This window comes from Sapajus apella, unplaced genomic scaffold (genome assembly GCF_009761245.1).
Source record: "Sapajus apella isolate SASKATOON/1434 unplaced genomic scaffold, GSC_monkey_1.0 scaffold2, whole genome shotgun sequence".
In the NCBI taxonomy this organism is placed as follows: domain Eukaryota; kingdom Metazoa; phylum Chordata; class Mammalia; order Primates; family Cebidae; genus Sapajus; species Sapajus apella.
In genome coordinates this window covers 70502257-70521912 of record NW_022436942.1, presented here as the reverse complement: position 1 = coordinate 70521912, position 19656 = coordinate 70502257, and the positions used below count along the sequence as shown (strand labels likewise).

The 19656-nt window shown below is 44.8% G+C and overlaps 1 protein-coding gene across 4 annotated transcripts in view; it reads right to left on the bottom strand.

The window, feature by feature from the left end:
- PTPN11 (protein tyrosine phosphatase non-receptor type 11) overlaps positions 1-17706 on the bottom strand; it is a 97418-nt gene extending 79712 nt beyond the window's left edge. For 2 of the 4 annotated variants that reach the window (XM_032240238.1, XM_032240256.1), the window contains exon 1: positions 17483-17706. In XM_032240238.1, the coding sequence (XP_032096129.1) occupies positions 17483-17496 (14 nt within the window). In that variant the 5' untranslated portion in view covers positions 17497-17706. The remainder of the gene's footprint in view (positions 1-17482) is intronic. The other 2 variants (XM_032240266.1, XM_032240245.1) reach the window with 1 other exon arrangement.
- Between the last annotated feature and the right edge of the window lie 1950 nt (positions 17707-19656).

Genomic DNA, 19656 nt, shown 5'->3' with positions numbered 1-19656 from the left:
AATCAGCCAGGGATGGTGGCATGCTCCTGTAGTTCCAGCTACTCAGGAGACTGAGGCGGCAAGGTCACCTAATCCCAGTAGCTTGAAGATGCAGTGAGCTATGATCAAGACGCCACTGCACTCCAGCCAGGACAAGAGTGAGACCCTGTCTCTAAAAAACACATACAAGAAAACAATAAACAAAACGACATGAAAACCACATCCTCAACTTAAGAGAATGCCCAAACTTCCAGATTACCTGTAAGTAAAAAAAGAAAACATACCAAATATCAGTGAGTGACTGCTCATCCTCCTACTCCAAGCCCTTGTGCAAAACAAGAGCATTTTGAGAAAAACAGCATCGTGTAGAGAACAGGGGAGCTAGTAGCAGGCCTAAAATTGCTCTAAAACCACCCCCAGAAACAGAAAGTCCACCCAAAGTGTGAAAATACTTCTGGTACATCAGAGCCCTGTTTATGGAAAGGGGCATGATTCCAGGGGGAAAGACTAAAAAGTTCTGGAAATAAATCAGAAAACCTAGAACAAATGTGTAATTTTTCAGGGAAATGTAGTCTACAAAAATTAATCCATTAGAGTAAGAAAGCTTAGACCAATTTGTTTAAAAAAAAAAAACAGAGGGAGCCTCTTTGAACCTATTCTGGTTGAGGGACTACCTGATTAAAAACAAGAAAAAATAGAGAAAACAATTAAGGAACTACCGTGCAGAAAACCACCAGGCCCAGATGGTTTCCCAATGGAATTCTACCAAACCTTCAAAGACCAAATAGTCCCAATTCTTAAAATTATTCCCGAGTACTAAAAAGAAAGGAAAACTTTCAACTTCCTTTTACAAAGTAATGACTTTCTTTTTTTTTTTTTTGAGACAGAGTCTCACTCTGTCGCCTAGCTGGAGTACAGTGGCATGATCTCGGCTGACTGCAACCTCCGCCTCCCGGGTTCAAGTGATTCTCCTGCCTCAGTCTCCCAAGTAGCTTGAACTACAGGTGCGGCCACCACGCCTGGCGAATTCTTGTATTTTTAGTAGAAACGGGGGTTTCACCATATTGGCCAGGCTGGTCTCCAACTCCTGACTTTGTGATCTACCCACCTCGGTCCCCCAAGGTGCTGGGATTACAGGCGTGAGCCACCGCGCCCAGCCGAAGCAGAATTTCTAAACAAAATATAAACAGAATCCAATATCACATTTAGGAAATAATTTACCATAACCAAGTGGTTAGAACCACATATCAGAATAAATTCTAGGCCAGGGACGGTGGCTCACGCCTGTAATCCCAGCAGTTTGGGAGGCCAAGGTGGGTGGATCACCTGAGGTCAGGAGTTTGAGACAAGCCTGACCAAAATGGTGAAACCCTGTCTGTACTAAAGTAGGAAAATTAGCTGGACGTGGTAACGCATGCCTGTAATCTCAGCTACTGCGAAGGCTGAGGCAGGAGAATCGCCTGAACCCGTGAAGCAGAGGCTGCAGTGAGCTGAGATCGTGCCACTGCACTCCAGCCTGGGTGACAGAGCGAGGCTCCGTCTCAAAAGAAAAAAAAAAAAAAAAAGAATAAATTGTAAATAGATTAAAAACCTAAATGTGGGTGGGACGCGGTTGCTCATGCCTGTAATCCCAGCACTTTGGGAGGCCAAGGCAGGTGGATCACTTGAGATCAGGAGTTCGAGAGGACCCTGGCTAACATGGCGAAACCCCACCTCTACTACAAAAACAGTAGCAAAACTTAGTCCGCACCAGGGCACAGGCCCTGCACGCATGCACGTAGCTTGCAAGGGGGGGGGGGAAGGGTCTTCATTGCGCAGGCGCCGAGGAGTTGCTCTGCCTCCAATCAGCTCTGGGGCACATCTGGTGTCTCTAAGATGGAGTCTCACTCTGTCCTTCTGGCGTCCCTAAGATCGCCCAGGCTGGAGGGCAATGGCGCGATCTCGGCTCACTGCAACCTCCGCCTCCCAGGTTCAAGCAATTGTCCTGCCTCAGCCTCCTGAACGTCTGGGATTACAGGCACGCACCATCACACCCGGCTAATTTTTGTACTTTTCAGTACAGACCGGGTTTCACCATATTGGTCAGGCTGATCTCGAACTCCTGACCTCGTGATCCGCCCACCTCGACCTCCCAAAGTGCCGAAATTACAGGCGAGAGCCACCGCACCCGGCTGAAGCATAATTTCTAAACAAAATATAAACAATCCAATACCACATTTAGAAAATAATTCACCATAGCCAAGTGGTTAGAACCATATATCACTCCACGTATCAGAATAAACTGTAGCCTGGGACAGTGGTTCACGCCTGTAATCCCAGCACTTTAGGAGGCAAAAGGTGAGTGGATCACCTGAGGTCAGGAGTTTGAGACAAGCCTGACCAACATGGTGAAACCCTGTCTCTAATAAAAGTAGGAAAATTACCTGGGTGTGGTGGCGCATGCCTGTAATTTCAGCTACTGTGAAGGCTGAGGCAGGAGAATCGCCTGAACCCGGGAAGCAGAGGTTGCAGTGAGCTGGGATCATGCCACTGCACTCCAGCCTGGGCGACAGAGCGAGGCTCCATCTCAAAAAAAAAAAAGAATAAATTGTAAATAGATTAAAAATCTAAATGTGGGTGGGGCCCAGCGGCTCACGCCTGTAATCCCAGCACTTTGGGAGACCAAGGCAGATGGATCACTTGGGGTCAGGAGTTCGAGAGATGGCCAACATGGCGAAACCCCACCTCTACTTAAAAAAAAAAAAAAAAAAAAAAAAAAAAAAAAAAAAGACAACACCCTGGGCGCGGGGCCTGCACGCATGCGCGCGGCTTGTTGAAGGGGGGGTGGTCTTCACTGCGCAGGCGCCGAGCAGTCATGACGCCTCCAATCAGCTCTGGAGTACGTCTGGTGTCCCTAAGATGGAGTCTCACTCTGTCCTTCTGGCGTCCCTAAGATGGAGTCTCACTCTGTCGCCCAGGCTGAAGTGCAGTGGCGCGATCTCGGCTCACTGCAACCGCCGCCTCCCAGGTTCAAGCGATTCTCTTGCCTCAGCCTCCTGAGTGGCTGGGATTACAGGTGCACACCACCACACCCGGCTAATTTTTGTATTTTTTAGTAGAGACAGGGTTTTACCATGTTGGTCAGGCTGGTCTCGAACTCGTGATCCGCCCGTCTCGGCCTCCCGAAGTGCTGAAATTACAGGTGACACCACTGCACCCAGCCGAGATGGCCGTTTTTTATTTCATGGTGTAGAGCCGGTCTTTTCCACGTTCCTTCACACATGCATGCATACATTCATTCATTCTCTCCCTCAGCTCTTCTTTCCCCCAGTCCTTGCCTATACATTCACACACGTGTGCACAAACACATACGCAGAGTCTCTTTCCATCATGTATGATATACATACGTAAACTTTAAAGGCTTTCCATGACTCAAAATCCAGGTGTAATTTTTTTAAAAATTGATAAATCTGAAATAATTTTAACATCACCTTTCATCAACAATTTTTTTTTTTTTTTTGAGACAGAGTCTCATTCCGTCACCAGGCGCCAGGCTGGAGTGCAGTGGCACAACCTCGCTCACTGAAACCTCCGCCTCCCGGGTTCAAGCAATTCTGCCTCAGCCTCCGGAGTAGCTGGGACCACAGGCGTGCGCCACCACGCCCAGCTAATTTTTTTGTATTTTTAGTAGAGACGGGGTTTCACCATGTTGGCCAGGATGGTCTCAATCTCTTGACCTCGTGATCTGCCCGCCTCAGCCTCCCAATTCAATTGCTTTTTAAGAAAAATTCACTACATGGTAAAACCTCAAGTCGGTTCTAACTTGCAATTTGAGGGTCTTTAAACAAACCATTCTCTAGAAACTAAGAAACTTAAATTCAATTCCATTCAGAGGCGGACAATTTACAATTACAGTCCCTCCCACTGAGTTCAGTGCTATTCTCAGCCAAAAAAAGAAGAAAAGAAAATTTTCATTTCAATACAAAAGCAATGAAATGCCAAGTCTCAGAAAAACAGCCATACTATTAAATCTGGATGCATATTTTGCTCTTCTAGCACTTGTGTTTTTCAATCCGCAAGACTAAAACCCATGAAAGGGGAAGAGTATCAGGAAAACGCTTCTGAAAAACACATTTTACAAATCTGATTTAAAACATCTCTTGGTTATTGAAGCAACCTCCAGAGCCACATCACTGTCTCAAATCCCAGAATGCCACATCTCTTGGGCAAGCTAATTAATCTCTCTGCTTAGATTTTTACACCTGTAAAATGTAGATAATAATAGTGTTTACCTCACAGAAAGTGAGAATTAATGAATTAATGCGCTTAAAAGAAGTATAAAGCATATAAAGCATATACTAAAGCTATTAAAGCTTGTTTGCTTGTTGTTACCTTAATGAATACATAAAACAATTATTGACTATAATTTCTCTACCATGGATTGTACCTTTCATTAATATGCAATTACTTTAGTATTAACTTAATATTTAATGTTCTTTATCTTGAATGCTACTTAACCTGATACTGATACCACCTGAATCTCTTTTGCCCATGTTCATTTCATTTATTCTTTGTCATTCTGTGCCAATTTGTCTTTTTGAAGCAGAACACAATTTTTTTTTCTTTTTTCAAAATATTTTTATAAAATAGAGGAGTCCCACTATGTTGCCCAGGCTGGTCTTAAACTCCTGGGTTCCAGTGATCCTCCCACCTCGGCCTCCTAAAGTGCTGGGATTACAGAAATGCCCGGCCTGGATTTTTTTTTTTATTATTATTCCATCTGGCTCAGCCATTAATTGAAGGACTTAATCCATTATCACTGACAGCTCATGTTTGGTCTCATATCTATTGATTGTTTTCTACTTTCAATTTTTTGTTTTCTGTCTTTTGCCACTTAGTGACTTCAGTTACTGTCTACTTCACGCAGACACCTGTTTCTTATTCTAATAGGATTCTAATTATTTTTAAATTATACTGGTAGCTATAGGGTAGTATTTCAAAATAAATAAATAAATAAAAAACCTTAATCCTACAGTTACCAGGCTATTGAAGGGAAAATAACTTTTGCCTCTCTTCGACGGAAAGTGAAGATTTTCTGGCTGTTGCTCTATTAGTCTGCATTAAATGAAATGCCACAGGCTCAGCTGCTTCATTTTAAACACTGATTATATAGCCTGTGCCCCCATAATCTGTTTATCTGTTCTCTGACTGTCACCACTGTCATCTCTTCTTTTTCAAAAATAGATTCTGAAAGAATTTCTTACATTGATCCTTGACCTAACCCCTGTGATGGCAACCTCAAACATACTATTATTAACTGCTTTTATGAAGATCTTTGTACAGGGAGGGGTGAGGTGGCTCACACCTGTAATCTCAGCACTTTGGGAGGCTAAGGTGGGAGGACTGCTTGAGGCCAGGAGTTTAACATAGGGAGACCCCATCTCTACAAAAAATTTAAAAATTGGTGGGGCATTGATGCCACACACCTGTAGTCCCAGTTACTTGGGAGGCTGAGGTGGAAGGATTGCTTGGGCCTAGGACGTCGGGTTGCAGTGAGCTGTGACTGTGCCACAGAGCTCCAGCCTGGGCAACAGCATTTTCGGAGGCCAAGGCAGGTGGGTCACTTGAGGCCACGAGTTCCAGACCAGCCTGGGGGGCAGCATGAAGAAACCCCATCTCTACTAAAGATACAAAAATTAATTGGGCATGGTGGTGTGTACCTGTAATCCCAGCTACTTGGGAGTCTGAGGCATAAGAATTGCTTGAGCCTGGGAGGTAAAGACTGCAGTGAGCCAAGATTGTGCCACTGCACTCCAGCCTGGACAAAAGAGTGAGACTCTATCAAAAAAAAAAGTTAAAATGGTACGTCTATACAGGACAGCTCCATTATAATCTTTTTTTTTTTTTTTTTTTTTTTTTTGAGATGAAGTCTCTCCCCGTCATCCAGACTGGAGTGCAGTGGCCCAATTTCAGCTCAACTGCAACCTCCGCCTCCCACGTACAAGCGATTCTCCTGCCTTAGTCTCCTGAGGAGCTGAAATTACAGGCACCCGCCACCACACCCAACTAATTTTTTTGTATTTTTTTAGTAAAAACAGGGTTTCACCATGTTAGCCAGGCTGGTCTCAAACTCCTGACCTCAGGTGATCCGCCCACTTCGGCCTCCCAAAGTGCTGGGATTACAAGTGAGCGCCACTGTGCCTGGCCCATTATATTCCTATGGGACCACCATTGTGTATGCCGTCCATCATCAACTGAACCATCATGTGGCACACGACAATATATAATTTTTTTATTTTGACAAATATTGTCAAACTGCCCTCAAAATAAGGTACTGGTTTGGACAGCCATAGAGTGTGAAATCCCCTGTTTTCCCTCACTTGTGTCAATACTACATATATTACCAAACTCTTTCATCTTTGTCTATCTGATTAATGGAAAATGGTATCATGTTAGTTTGCATTTCTTTGTGAGACTGAGCACTTTTTCATGTTTTCAAGCCACTTGTTTTTCCTTTTCCATGAGTTGTCAGTTTGTCATTGCTCATTTCCTATTGGATTTTTTTTTTTTTACTGATTTATAAGAGCTCTTGATATAACTAGAAAATTACCCTTTAATGTGTGTGTTGCAAATATTTGTCTCCTTTCCCCTCCCCGTTTAGTCTGTGGTATTTTTTTTTCCTACAAAGGTTCATATTGGCATGGTTAAATTTATCAGATTTTTCCATTATGACTTCTGGGTTTCTTGCCATGCTTAGAAACAATCTTAATTCACAGCAATGTTGTGTGGTGGAAATAAGTTAATACATCCAAAATGCTTAGCACAGAACCCGCCCTTGGAGTTTCACCTTTGGAACTAGAAATTTAGATGTTAGCCAGAAGAAAACATTTAGAATAAAGTCACAGATCTTAACGGGGCCCTGCACGGTGTGGTCCCTAGATGACTCTGGTTCTCTGATCAGTTCTCCGATTTCCTCCAATGTGCTACATGCGGCCTTTACATGTGCTTTTCCCTCTAGCAGTCCCACAGTCAGATCCCCCGTCGTACCTTCTCAATACACCCCCTGCTTCTCAGGGATGTCACTCAACATAGCAACATAGCATCTAATCCCACCTTTCTACAATCGTCAGGTTGAAGGCTAGACTGGCAGTTCTATGAGGGCAAAGGACATGTCTATTTCGTTTCTGTTTTGTTTTTGTTTTTTTGTTTGTTTTGGCTTTTTTTTTTCCCAGACGTTTCCCTCTTGTTGTCCAGGCTGGAGTGCAATGGTGCAATCTCAGCTCATTGCAACCTCTGCCTCCCAGATTCAAGCAATTCTCCTATCTCAACCTCCCGAATTGCTGGGATTACGGGCACGCGCCACCACACCCCGCTAATTTTTCTATTTTTAGTAGAGATGGGGTTTCACCATATTGGTCAGGCTGGTCTCGAAGTCCTGACCTCAGGTGATCCTCCCACCTTGGCCTCCCAAAGTGCTGGGATTACAGGTGTGAGCCACTGAGCCTGGCCCACCCTGTCACTTAAAAAAAAAAAAACAAAGCAGTTTCAAATGCCAAAGGTGAAACCAGATAAACACCACCTACATCTACCAGCTAGATCAGCAACAGAGGATAAGGTAGGTGGTTTTCTCCTTTATCCTTTTATTAAATAAACTGTATCATTTCATTTACAACTTATAATTATGCTATCCTGTTATTAAGAACATAAGAACAAACAGATGAGAATAATATTTTTGGGGAAACGTAGTAACCAGTATTTAGCACAGTGGCTGGAGACAGGACTTAATAAACATTAGTTTTCACTATTATTATCATTATTATTATTGGTGGATGTTATGCAGGATAGATACTTCTCATGCATAATTATGTTAGTTTCACAAGGCAACTGTGACATGTATGTCATTTAAGTTACACTGTTTTTTCATATATTTCTTCACGGCTCTGGAGATTTCTCCACATTATTTCAAATAATACATAGTTAGAAATTGAAATGGCTACTCCACCATCTACTTGAGCTTCAGTAGATTTTAAACTTTCATTCCATAGCTTTTTTTTTTTTTTTTTTTCAAAAAGCATTCACAATTACGAAAAATGCTTGCCAGTTACAGGTTTAATACGTGTAACGATTTTGCGATTTGCAACTTGCTTATCACTAGTAAGATGCAGTTAGTTAATTCGACCCCGAAAACTTATAAAAGGAAGATAAAGAACATTGGAATTAATAAAAATCTTTATATATAGGGCCAGCCTCAAGGGTTATAAACACTTGTAATATTAGTGAGGCAAAAAAAAAAAAAGACAACACACATCATGAACCCCCCCAACTCACACCTAGCATAATTTGACACAATAGGATTTAATTTAAACCAAACCAACAAATGAAACCTGCAACGTAAGTGCATCTATATAACCTGGAAGGAGAGGAAATGGCAAATCAGTATGGCCTCATTTGAGTTTATCAACATGTTTATTACAATTAATACAGATTAATTACAATTAATACAGAGGGTCCAGACAAGATGAGAAGAGACAAATAAATTTCCAGTCCTCACTATGTATATAGTAGGCACTTGTTCAGTGGCTGCTGAGTGAATTAATTTTGACAGGAGTAAAGGATAAAAAGACACTGATGGGGCCGGGCGCGGTGGCTCACGCCTGTAATCCCAGCAATTTGGGAGGCCGAGACAGGTGGATCACGAGGTCAAGAGATCAAGACCATCCTGGTCAACACGGTGAAACCCCGTCTCTACTAAAAATACAAAAATTAGCTGGGCATGGTGGCGCACGCCTGTAGTCCCAGCTACTTGGGAGGCTGAGGCAGGAGAATTGCTTGAACCCAGGAGACAGAGGTTGCGGTGAGCCAAGATCGCACCATTGCACTCCAGCCTGGGTAACAAGAGCAAAACTCTGTCTCAAAAAAAAAAAAAAAAAAGACACTGATGGGCTAGGCACAGTGGATCATGCCTATAATGACAACACTTTGGGAAACTGAGGCAAGAGAATCACTTGAAACCAGGAGTGCAAGACCAGCCTGGGCAACACAGCAAGACTCCATTTCTATAAAAAATGAAAAACTTCGCCAGGCATAGTTGTATGCACCCGTGGCCCCAGTTACTCAGGAGACTGAGGCAAGAGGATCGCTTAAGCCAAGGAGTTTGAGCTTCAATGAGCTATGATTGCATTACTGCAATCCAGTTTGCAGAGTGAGACCTTGTCTTTAAAAAACACACTCTGAGCCGGGCGCGGTGGCTCAAGCCTGTAATCCCAGCACTTTGGGAGGCCGAGGTGGGTGGATCACAAGATCAAGAGATCGAGACCATCCTGGTCAACATGGTGAAACCCCGTCTCTACTCAAAATACAAAAAATCAGCTGGGCATGGTGGCATGTGCCTGTAATCCCAGCTACTCAGGAGGCTGAGGCAGGAGAATTGCCTGAACCCAGGAGGCGGAGGTTGCGGTGAGCCGAGATCGTGCCGTTGCACTCCAGCCTGGGTAACATGAGTGAAACTCCGTCTCAAAAAAAAAAAAAACCACACTCTGGCCGGGCGCGGTGGCTCACGCCTGTAATCCCAGCACTTTGGGAGGCCGAGGCGAGTGGATCACGAGGTCAAGAGATCGAGACCATCCTGGTCAACATAGTGAAACCCTGTCTCTACTAAAAATACAAAAAATCAGCTGGGCATGGTGGTGCGTGCCTGTAATCCCAGCTACTCAGGAGGCTGAGGCAGGAGAATTGCCTGAACCCAGGAGGCTGAGGTTGTGGTGAGCCGAGGTTGCGGTGAGCCAAGATCGCGCCATTGCACTCCAGCCTGGGCAACAAGAGTGAAAACTCCGTCTCAAAAAAAAAAAAAAAAACACACTCAGGGAGGGGTAGAGAAAGAGTTACAAGGAGAGGGAAGTAAGCATCCTCTTTCTCCTCATCTTGCTCATTCTAACACCTGCAAAACCTGCCAGCCCCTGACAATCCCTTCTAACCAGCCATCATCTGGCATTATTTGTATCTATATCTATATCTATGGCCTGTATCTACATTTTTTTTTGAGACAAGGTCTCACTCTGTCACCCATGCTGGAGTTCAATGGCACGATCTCGGCTCACTGTAACCTCCACCTCCCAGGTTCAAGCAATTCTCCTGTCTCAGCCTCCCAAGTGGCTGGGACTACAGGCATGCAGCACCACGCCTGGCTAATTTTGTATTTTTTGTAGAGACACCGTTTTGCCCATGTTGCCCAGGCTGGTCTCAAACTCCTGAGCTCAGGTGATCTGCCAGCCTTGGGCTCCCAAAGTGCTGGTATTACAGGTGTGAGCCACAGCACCCGGCCATTATCTATATTTATTAAGGATCACTGGCCAGGTGTGGTGGCTCACACATGTAATCTCAGCACTCTGGGAGGCCAAGGAGGGAGGATTGGTTGAGCACCAGAGTTCAAGACCAGCCTGAGCAACAGAGTGAGACCTCATATCTACAAAAATAAGTGAAATTAAAAAAAAAAAAAAAAAAAAAAAAAAAAAACATAAGGCCATAATACAGCCCAGGTAGGTATCTACAAAAATAAGTGAAATTAAAAAAAAAAAACCCATAATGCCATAATACAGCTACAGCCCAGGTAGGCACCACTCATCTCATAGAAAGACTTACCTGCACACACGCACACACACACATACCAGCACTTGGGAAAAAGAGCCTCAAATCAATATCTGAAATAAGCTCCAGGGCCTATTACACATGAGCCCTGTGTTGAGTGGGTTTTAAAAAATGGAAGACGTAATTCCTGCCTGTAAGAGTTTACATCTCTCAGCAACAAAAGTAAAATAAAATAAAATAAATAAATTTTTTAAAAAACAGAGTTTTGGCTGGGTATGGTGGCTCATGCCTGTAATCCCAGCACTTTGTGAGGCTAAGGCAGATGGATCACTTGAGTTCAGGAGTTCAAGACCAGCCTGGCCAACATGGTGAAACCCCGTCTCTACTAAAAATACAAAAATTAGCCAGGCCTGGTGGTGCGCAATCCCGCCTGTAATCCCAGCTACTTGGAAGGTTGAGGCAGGAGCATCACTTGAATTAGGGAGGCAGAGGTTTTGGTGAGCCAAGATGGTGCCACTGCACTCCAGCCTGGGTTACAAGAGTAAAACTCTGTCTCAATAAATAAATAAATAAATAAATAAATAAAAATAAAAAATAAGAGGGCCAGGCGCGGTGGCTCACACTTGTAATCCCAGCACTTTGGGAGGCCGAGGCGGGTGGATCATGAGGTCAAGAGATCGAGACCATCCTGGCCAACATGGTGAAACCCCGTCTCTACTAAAAATACAAAAATTAGCTGGGCATGGTGGCGCACGCCTGTAGTCCCAGCTACTTGGGAGGCTGAGGCAGGAGAATTGCTTGAACCCAGGAGGCGGAGGTTGCGGTGAGCCAAGATCGCGCCATTGCACTCCAGCCTGGGTAACAAGAGTGAAACTCCGACTCAAAAAAAAAAAAAAAAAGGATGCAGATGAAACAAAAATAAAATACGATGCTGAACATTTTATCTATGCATCCTCCTCCCCAGTGATGTGGGGAAACAGTCAAGCTGGCTAGTAATTTCAGGAACTTCATCTCAAGGCTGCTATACTGAGTAAAGAGGTTGAGGCTGGGTACAGTGGCCCATGCCTGCAATCCCAGCACTTGGGGAGAATCTCTTGGGCCCAGGAGTTCAGACCTTATCTCTATATCCAAAAATTAGCTGAATGTGATGGTACATGCCTGCAGTTCCAGTTACTAAGGAGGCTGAGGAGGGTGTATCCCGTGAGCCCAGGAGGTCGAGGCTACAGTAAGCTGCAATTGCAACACTCTACTCTAACCTGGGTGAGAGAGTGAGACCTTGTCTCAAAAAACAGGAGGGTGGAATTTAAACTAGGGATCCAAAGTCTAATTTCAGGGTGGAAGGGGTGTGAGGGATCAGAAATTACTTAACGGGTACAATGTACATTATTCAGGTGATGGGTAACATTAAAAGCCCAGACTTCAATGCTGGACAATACATTCATGTAACAAAACTGCACTTGTAAGCTTTAAATATACAGTCTAATTTCAGTTTCTTGTACACATATAAATTTATATCTTTCTTAGCTGCTGCTCCAGAAAAATTATTATATTTGTTCTTAGGAAATAAGGTTATAGTTTGGCACTTTCTACAGATTATAAGAATATTCCTCATTTCTAATCTAACCAAATTTTAATATCCTATAAAATTTAATTAGCAAGTCATGCAGAAAAAAAAGGTGTCAGTAGGGACAAGCATTATAATTAAAAGGCTACAAAAAAGTTAAATTTCTGAAAAGTATTCTAATGCATGCTACACTGTATTTCATTTAAGTAGCTCCCCTATTGATTTCAGCTGTCTCCAATATTTTGTCATCTCCAACAATGCAATAAACATCCTTGTAAATGTAAAAAAAAAAAAAAAATTAAGTTGTAAGGCAGCGCCCAGAGGCTCATGTCTGTAATCTCCAGCACTTTGGAGACTGAGTCGGGTGGATCACCTGAGCTCAGGAGTTCGAGACCAACCTGGGCAACATGGCAAAATCCCATGTCTGCAAAAAATACAAAAAAAAAAAAAAAATAGCCAGACATGGTGGCATTTGCCTCTGGTCCCAGCCACTCGGGAGGCTGAGATGGGAGAATCGCTTGAGCCTGAGAGGTGGAGGTTGCAGTGAGCTGAGGCCATGCCACTGCACTCCAGCCTGGGTGACAGAGTAAGACCCCATCTTGGAAAAAAAAAAAAGGTTGTTAAATCGGCTTTTTATCTTTTTTTTAAGCAGCTTTTTAATGGTAGTGCATAGCTATGTCTTTATAAATCACTATTTTCTCATGGAGTTTCATTGGTCAGCATCTCTGCTTTGATGACAGGGCAATAAACGGAAACTACCTCCGAAAAAGACTTTCCACAGACTACTTATAACCAAGTTCAAAGCCTCTCTCGTCACTTGTCTCATCTCCCTGAATCTACGCCTGCCTCCTACAATCCTTCCTTCACAGCAGCCAGAGAAATATTTTTAAATAGATCGGCTCATGCCATTCCCCGATCACATCCTTCTATGATTTTGCATTGCTCTAAAAATACAATCTGCACTTCTCTCCATGGTCCACATGACACTAAAGACATTAAGAATCGCTGTGGAGTCTATTCCCACCTACCTCCCACCTTCCCAGCCTCACAGCTCCCACATGTGCTGTCTCCTATTCTTCAATCACTCCAAGGTCTCCCACTTCAGCACTTTTGCATGTGCTATTTCCTAAAACCTGGAATATCCAATGCCTAGCACAGTGCCTGGCACATAGTAATCCCACCATAAATAGTTCTTCAATGTATGGATAGATGTTTCATTAGAGTGGCCGGTGGGATGATAAAAACTTAAACCATTATCTTTAAAATAGACATTGTAGCCAGGCACAGCAGCGTACACCTGTAATCCCAGCACTTTGGGAGGCTGAGGCAGGTGGATCATGAGGTCAGGAGTTCGAGACCAGCCTGACCAACATGGTGAAACCCCATCTCTACTAAAAATACAAAAATTAACCAGACGTGGTGACACATGCCTGTAATCCCAGCTACTCAGGAAACTGAGGCACAAGAATCGCTTGGACCCAAAAGGTGGAGGTTGCAGTGGGCCAAGACTGTGTCACTGTACTCCAGCCTGGATGATGGATTAAGGCTCTATTTAAAAAAAAAAATCAAATTTAATTTTGGTACTAGCTTTATCAAATTCAATTGATACTGGCATAAAAGTGAGTCTCCCTTTCTAAATTCAATGTTCCTCACAAAATGGATAGTATTTTTCCTATTTCAGTGTTGTCAAAGAGCGTCATATATACACATTTGCTCAAGGCACACAATCCTCCAAAATTCATAGTAATGAACTGGGCTGCATTTTAGGGCATCTGAATCCATTTCAGGGTCTCTAACCCTTGGTTGGGGTCCACAACTCCCAGAGACCCTGCCAACATCACTTTTTGCCTCTCTTTCTTAAAAACATTGGCATTAGATGGCAAGTGCGGTGTGTGTTTCCCAGAGGAAAGGGGAATAAGCTGAGTATCTCTATTGTACTGTGGCTGCCTAACAAAGTACACCACAGCCTGCTAGGAACAATTACAAACACGAGTTGGCTCTGCTTTTCCAGCATCATGTGCCACTCATAACCATCTCCACAGTGACGAGGGATAAGAGGGGTAAGTTATCTTAGCAGCGGCCTCTACACTTGAGCAACTCGAACCAAAAACTTGGCCTTACATCAGGACCTATGTTAATAAAGACATCCCAGTTTCACTGGAAAGACACAGAACTGTTATTTTTCAGCAAAGCAAGTTTATTTACTCCCGCAGGAGATAAACAAACATGGCCACCAGGGAGAGCCCAGGACAAAATGTACCTGACCCACAAGAGATAAACCAAAAGCCTCTGGTCTCAGAACAAGCTCAATTTTCTGCCCCACTCAGCTCATCCTCGAGTATGTATTTCAGAGGAACAAAAGCAGGTGTAAAGGAGGTACACATTCTGAAGGAAGAGTGGGAAAATACAGGCAGCTTTGTTGGTTTCACAAAGGCAGAGAAGGGCAGAGAAGCAACCTCAAATTCTAAATCCAGTGCTATCACTGCTACACGATTGAGGGAGGAGCACTTAATTGCTCAATGCCTTAGTTTCCCTACCTATGATGCTGAGAGATATCAGTACATTTTAATTACTGGATACATATAAAAGTCTAGCCCAAAAGGAGTTATTTTGATAATTAAACAAAACAAAATTCAGACTAATACTTGTCATTCAGGTGTCAGCTCATACGATCACCTCCTCTAAATCACCTATCAAAACAAACCGCATTCTCCCATCCTCACATTTCTATGGGATTTTTTCCATCCTAGATTTATTACTACCTAAAATTGTTCTATTTAGTCATGTGTTTGTCTGCTCTCTCTCAGCCATGAAAATAGCAATATTTCCCAATTTATTGCTTTATCCTGCCTGGTTCATAAACTACTTATTGAATGAATTAATACTAGGTTAAAATGATTTGAAGGCTGGGCACAGTAGCTCATGCCTGTAATCCCAGCACTTTGGGAGGCCGAGGCAGGAGGATCGCTTGAGCACAGGAGTTTGAGACCAGCCTGGCCAACATGGCAAAACCCTGTCTCTACAAAAAAATACAAAAATTAGCTAGGTGTGGTGGTACACACCTGTAGCCCCACTAATCAGGAAGCTGAGGAAGGGAGCCTAGGAAATCAAGGCTGCAGTGACCGCACCACTGCACTCCAGCCTGGGCAGCAGAGTGAAACTCTATCTCAAAAAAACCATAATAAAAACAATAATAATAAAATAAAATTCTGGAGCTGAGAAGGGTGGCTCATACCTATAATCCCAATACTTCAGGAAGCCAAGGTGAGAGGATTACCTGAACAAAGGAGTTTGAGACTGCCATGGGCAACACAGCGAGATCCCATCTCTATTCAAACAATTTTAAAATTTTTAAAAAATAAAATTCTAGGAAATGCAAACTAATATATAGTGACAGAAGGCAGAACGGTGGCTGCCTAAGAACAAAGGAGGGATTATAAAGAACACGAGGCAAAATCACAAGGGGTGGTAGATGTGTTCATTATCTTGACTGTGGTGGTGGTTTCCCAAGTGTATATGTATGTCAAAACTGATGAAATTGTACATTTAAATATATGCAATTTATTATATGTCATTTATACCTTATTAAGGCTCACAATAAAACAGACTCACAATCCAAAAAAAATAAATCATTCAAAATTATGTATATTATGTTCATAATCTGGCTTTTTGGGCGGTGCACAATATCAGGGCTGGAGGGGAGAAGTCATTGCTCCATTTTCAAACTGTCATCTTTACCACTTACTTGCTGCTTTGACTATGCCCACACTTCTCTGCTTCTAAACCAACAAACTGGACAATGCAGGGTCTATTACTCCCCAGACCTTTTCCCAACCCCAAACCCCTTTCTTTTTGTCTCCCAAAGCAGCAGATCCTTACTTGTCTGGAAGAGCAGACACCAGAACAAAAGGCTCAATGACTATTTGACAGATTAAAGAACAGACAACTGTTTTATTTAAAAGCTCCCTAAAGAATTAGAACATTTGAGGCTATACACTGTTCTGTTGAAATGCAGTTATATATTACCCAGATCTGTAAACACTTGCCAACAGACCTGTCCAAGTCACTCACTTCCTACCAGTTCTCAGTTTTCTTTTTCCTCCCCTTTTTAAACTCCAGATCCATGTATGAATAATATGGCAGGTGTGTCTGGAGGAGACATTCCTAATATTCTGAAAAGTCTCATTCAAATAGCCCCAATAGCTTGAATCGTTTTTTTAAATGTCTAAGACAGTGACCATAATTGAACAACCACGGAAAAGAATAGATAATGGGTCTTAAGTGTGAGTAGTATATAAAGTGACCATACGAAATAGCAGGATCATTATCTGAAAACAACAGGTCATACTACTGTTTGACAACAAAATTAAGGCTTACAAATGGTTAGCAATAGTTACAAAATAATAGAAGCAACATACTGATTAAAGGTAGGGATTCTGTCTCCACCACCTACTTGCTGTGAGGCAATTTGCTTAACCTTTGAATCTCGGTTTACTCATCTTTACAATGAGGATAATAGCCATCTGATAGGGCCGTCAGAACTAAGCAAATGTTAGCTATCAGTAGTAGTATTTACCCTGACCTTTCAAAGGATCTCATTAACTCACTAATCCTCCTTAGTTTCAAATCTTGTCATTTACAGCACGTAACTTCTGGGCCTCGGTTTCCTCATCCATAAAACGGGTACCAGTAAAGTAACCTGACTTTACGGTTGCAGTGAAGGATTAAATAACGAGACGTGGCTCCCTTCCTTTCCATCTCCCAAAGCGAAGATCGCAGAGGAAGGAAATACTTCTAGTGGCTGCACATACAGTCAGTTTTTCCATTTCTGGCACGTGAGGGGTGGGAGAAAAAGAAGACACAAAGGGGAATGTAAAAGCGTCAGGGGTCCTGCGTAAAGTCCCCAAATGCACGCAAGTGGCACAGTGACCCAAAACGGCTAGACCACTAAGGGTCCGGCCCCACGCAACTCCGCTCTCATGTCCCAAGGAGCCTCCCCAAGTGAGCAGGGTTATTTCGGAATCACCATGAGGCAATTCTCATGAGGCAATGGGTCAGGAATGCGGCGCTGAGCCGGACCGCTGGCGCCCGTGGTTCCTTCGGCGGCTCTACCTGCCCGGGGCCTGACGGGCATCCCCTGGGCTGCCGCAGCCGGAACTCGGGGAGGCAGGAAATGAATGGGGACCCGAGGGGTGGGGGCGCGGCGGGGCCAGCCCCCGGCCCCGGGAGGGCGAGGGGACGAGAAGGGAACCTGCCCCCAACCCGATCCGGGACGGCAGTCCGAAGCCCGGCCGGGGCGCCCCCTTCCGGACGGGGCTGACCGAGCGCGACGGGGGCCGGGCCGAGGCCCGGGCCGGGCCCCTCGGGGCTCCTCACCTCCGCGATGTCATGTTCCTCCCGCCCTCCGGCTCCGCGACGGACCCGCTGCTTGCTCAGGCTCCACTGGGCTCGGTCACATCGGGCTGGCCCGAGGGAGGCCCGCTCGGGACCGGACGCGAGGCAGAGCCAGCCGGCCGTGCACAGACCCCCCCTCCAGGCCTGGGGATCCCGGAGACTGTGCAGCCGCCCCCCGGCCCGGCTCGCTCCTCCTCCGCCCCCGCCCTTCGCCGCCGTCGCCCCGTGATGTCACCGCTCGCGACGCCCGCCGCCACTTCCTGCTTCCCGTCAGCCGAGGACTGAGCAACGGCCGAGAATGGCAGCGCGGGGTCTCCGCGGAGGCGCCACGCGCAGTGACCAAAGCACCCTCGTTTCCTCCTGGAAACCGCGGCCGCCGGGTGTGAGCTGCGCGCTCCGCCTCTACGCCGCTTCACCGACCCGGCGCGTTCGGGCCCTCTGCCACATCGATTTCATTCATTTGGTTCCACAAATCGCGGCTCCACTCAATAGCTGTGGAACCTTAGGGAAATTACTTACTGTCTCCCAGCCTCAGTTTCCTCCGTTCTTTTATTTCTATAAGATAAAAATAGTAGGCCCGGAGCGGTGGCTCAGGCCCACAATCCCAACATTTTGGGAGGCTGCGGCAGGAGGATCGCTTGAGCCCAGGAGTTCAAGGCCAGCTTGGGCAACAAAGCGAGACCTCATCTGCTCTACAAAAAAACTAACTGGGCGTGGAGGCTGCGGCGGGAGGATCACTTGAGCCCGGGAAGTCGGGGCTATAGTGAGTTGTGATCACACCACTGCTCTTCCGCCTGGGCGACAGGGCGAGACCCTGCCTTAAAAAAAAAAAAAAAAAAAATTGGGCTGAGTGCTATGGCGCACGCCTGAAATCCCAGCACTTCTCTTGGGAGCCTGAGACGGGCGAATCACTTGAGCCCAGGAGTTAGTGACCAGCCCGGTAAAAATAGTGAGATCCCATCTCTGCAAAAAAATACGAAAATTGGCTGGGCGTGGTGGCGCGCACCTGTAGTCCCAGCTACTTGGGAAGCTGAGGTGAGGATTACTTGAGCCTGGAAAGTTGAGACTGCTGTGAGCCGAGATCGCGCTACTGCTCAGGCAAGATATGGTGGCTCACGCCTTCATCCCAGCACTTTGGGAGGCCGAGAAGAACGGATCACTTGAGGTCAAGAGTTCAAGACCAGCCTGGCAAATTTGGTGAAATCCTGTCTCTACTATAAATAAAAAGATTAGTGGAGATTGGTGGTGCACACCTGTAGTCCCAGCTACTCGGGAGGCTGAGGTGGGAGAATTGCTTGACCCGACAGGCAGAGGCTGTAGTGAGCCCAGATCGCACCACTGCACTCCATCCTGGGCAACAGAGCTAAACTACTTTTCAAAAATAAATAAAAGGTCACAGATTTAGCGAATGGCAGAGCCATAAGTTTAACCCATGTCTATATAGCTCCAGAATCCTCATTTGTTTAATGCTTGCCCATTTAATTCATATACAAATGACTCTCATACTGTGTGCTAACTGCTTCAGCACTAATGCTCCTGACAAAGATCACCTTTAATATATGCCAGTTTAATTCATATAATAGCCATTCAACAAGCATTGTCCCTCTCCCTGAATCCTGGCCACCTAGATGAGGAGCAACATTTAACTGATCTCAGGCCTGCAGGCCTAAACTTCCTAATCCAATCTGCACATAGTAGCCAGAGTAATCTAAACTACAAAACAAGGCCAAGCACATTAGCTCCCTCCTGTAATCCCAGCACTTTGGGAGGCCAAGGTGGGTGGATCATCTGAGGTCAGGAATTTGAGACCAGCCTGGCCAACGTGGTGAGATCCAGTCTCTACTAAAAATACAAAAATTAGCCAGGTTCAGTGGCAGGCACCTGTAGTCCCAATTACTTGGGAGGCTGAGGCGAGAGAAATGCTCGAACCCAGGAGGCAAAGATTGCAGTGAGCCAAGATGGCACCACTGCACTCCAGCCTGGGTGACAGAGCAAGACTCCATCTCAAAAAAAAAAAAAAAAAAAAAAAAAACTGCAAAATTAGTCAATTCCTGCATTGAATTTGTCAATGGCTTCTCCTTGCTTTTAGAATGAAGTCCAGAAATAAAAAGGTTTATCCTCTTCCCCCACCCCCCACCCCATGTGGTGGCTCACAT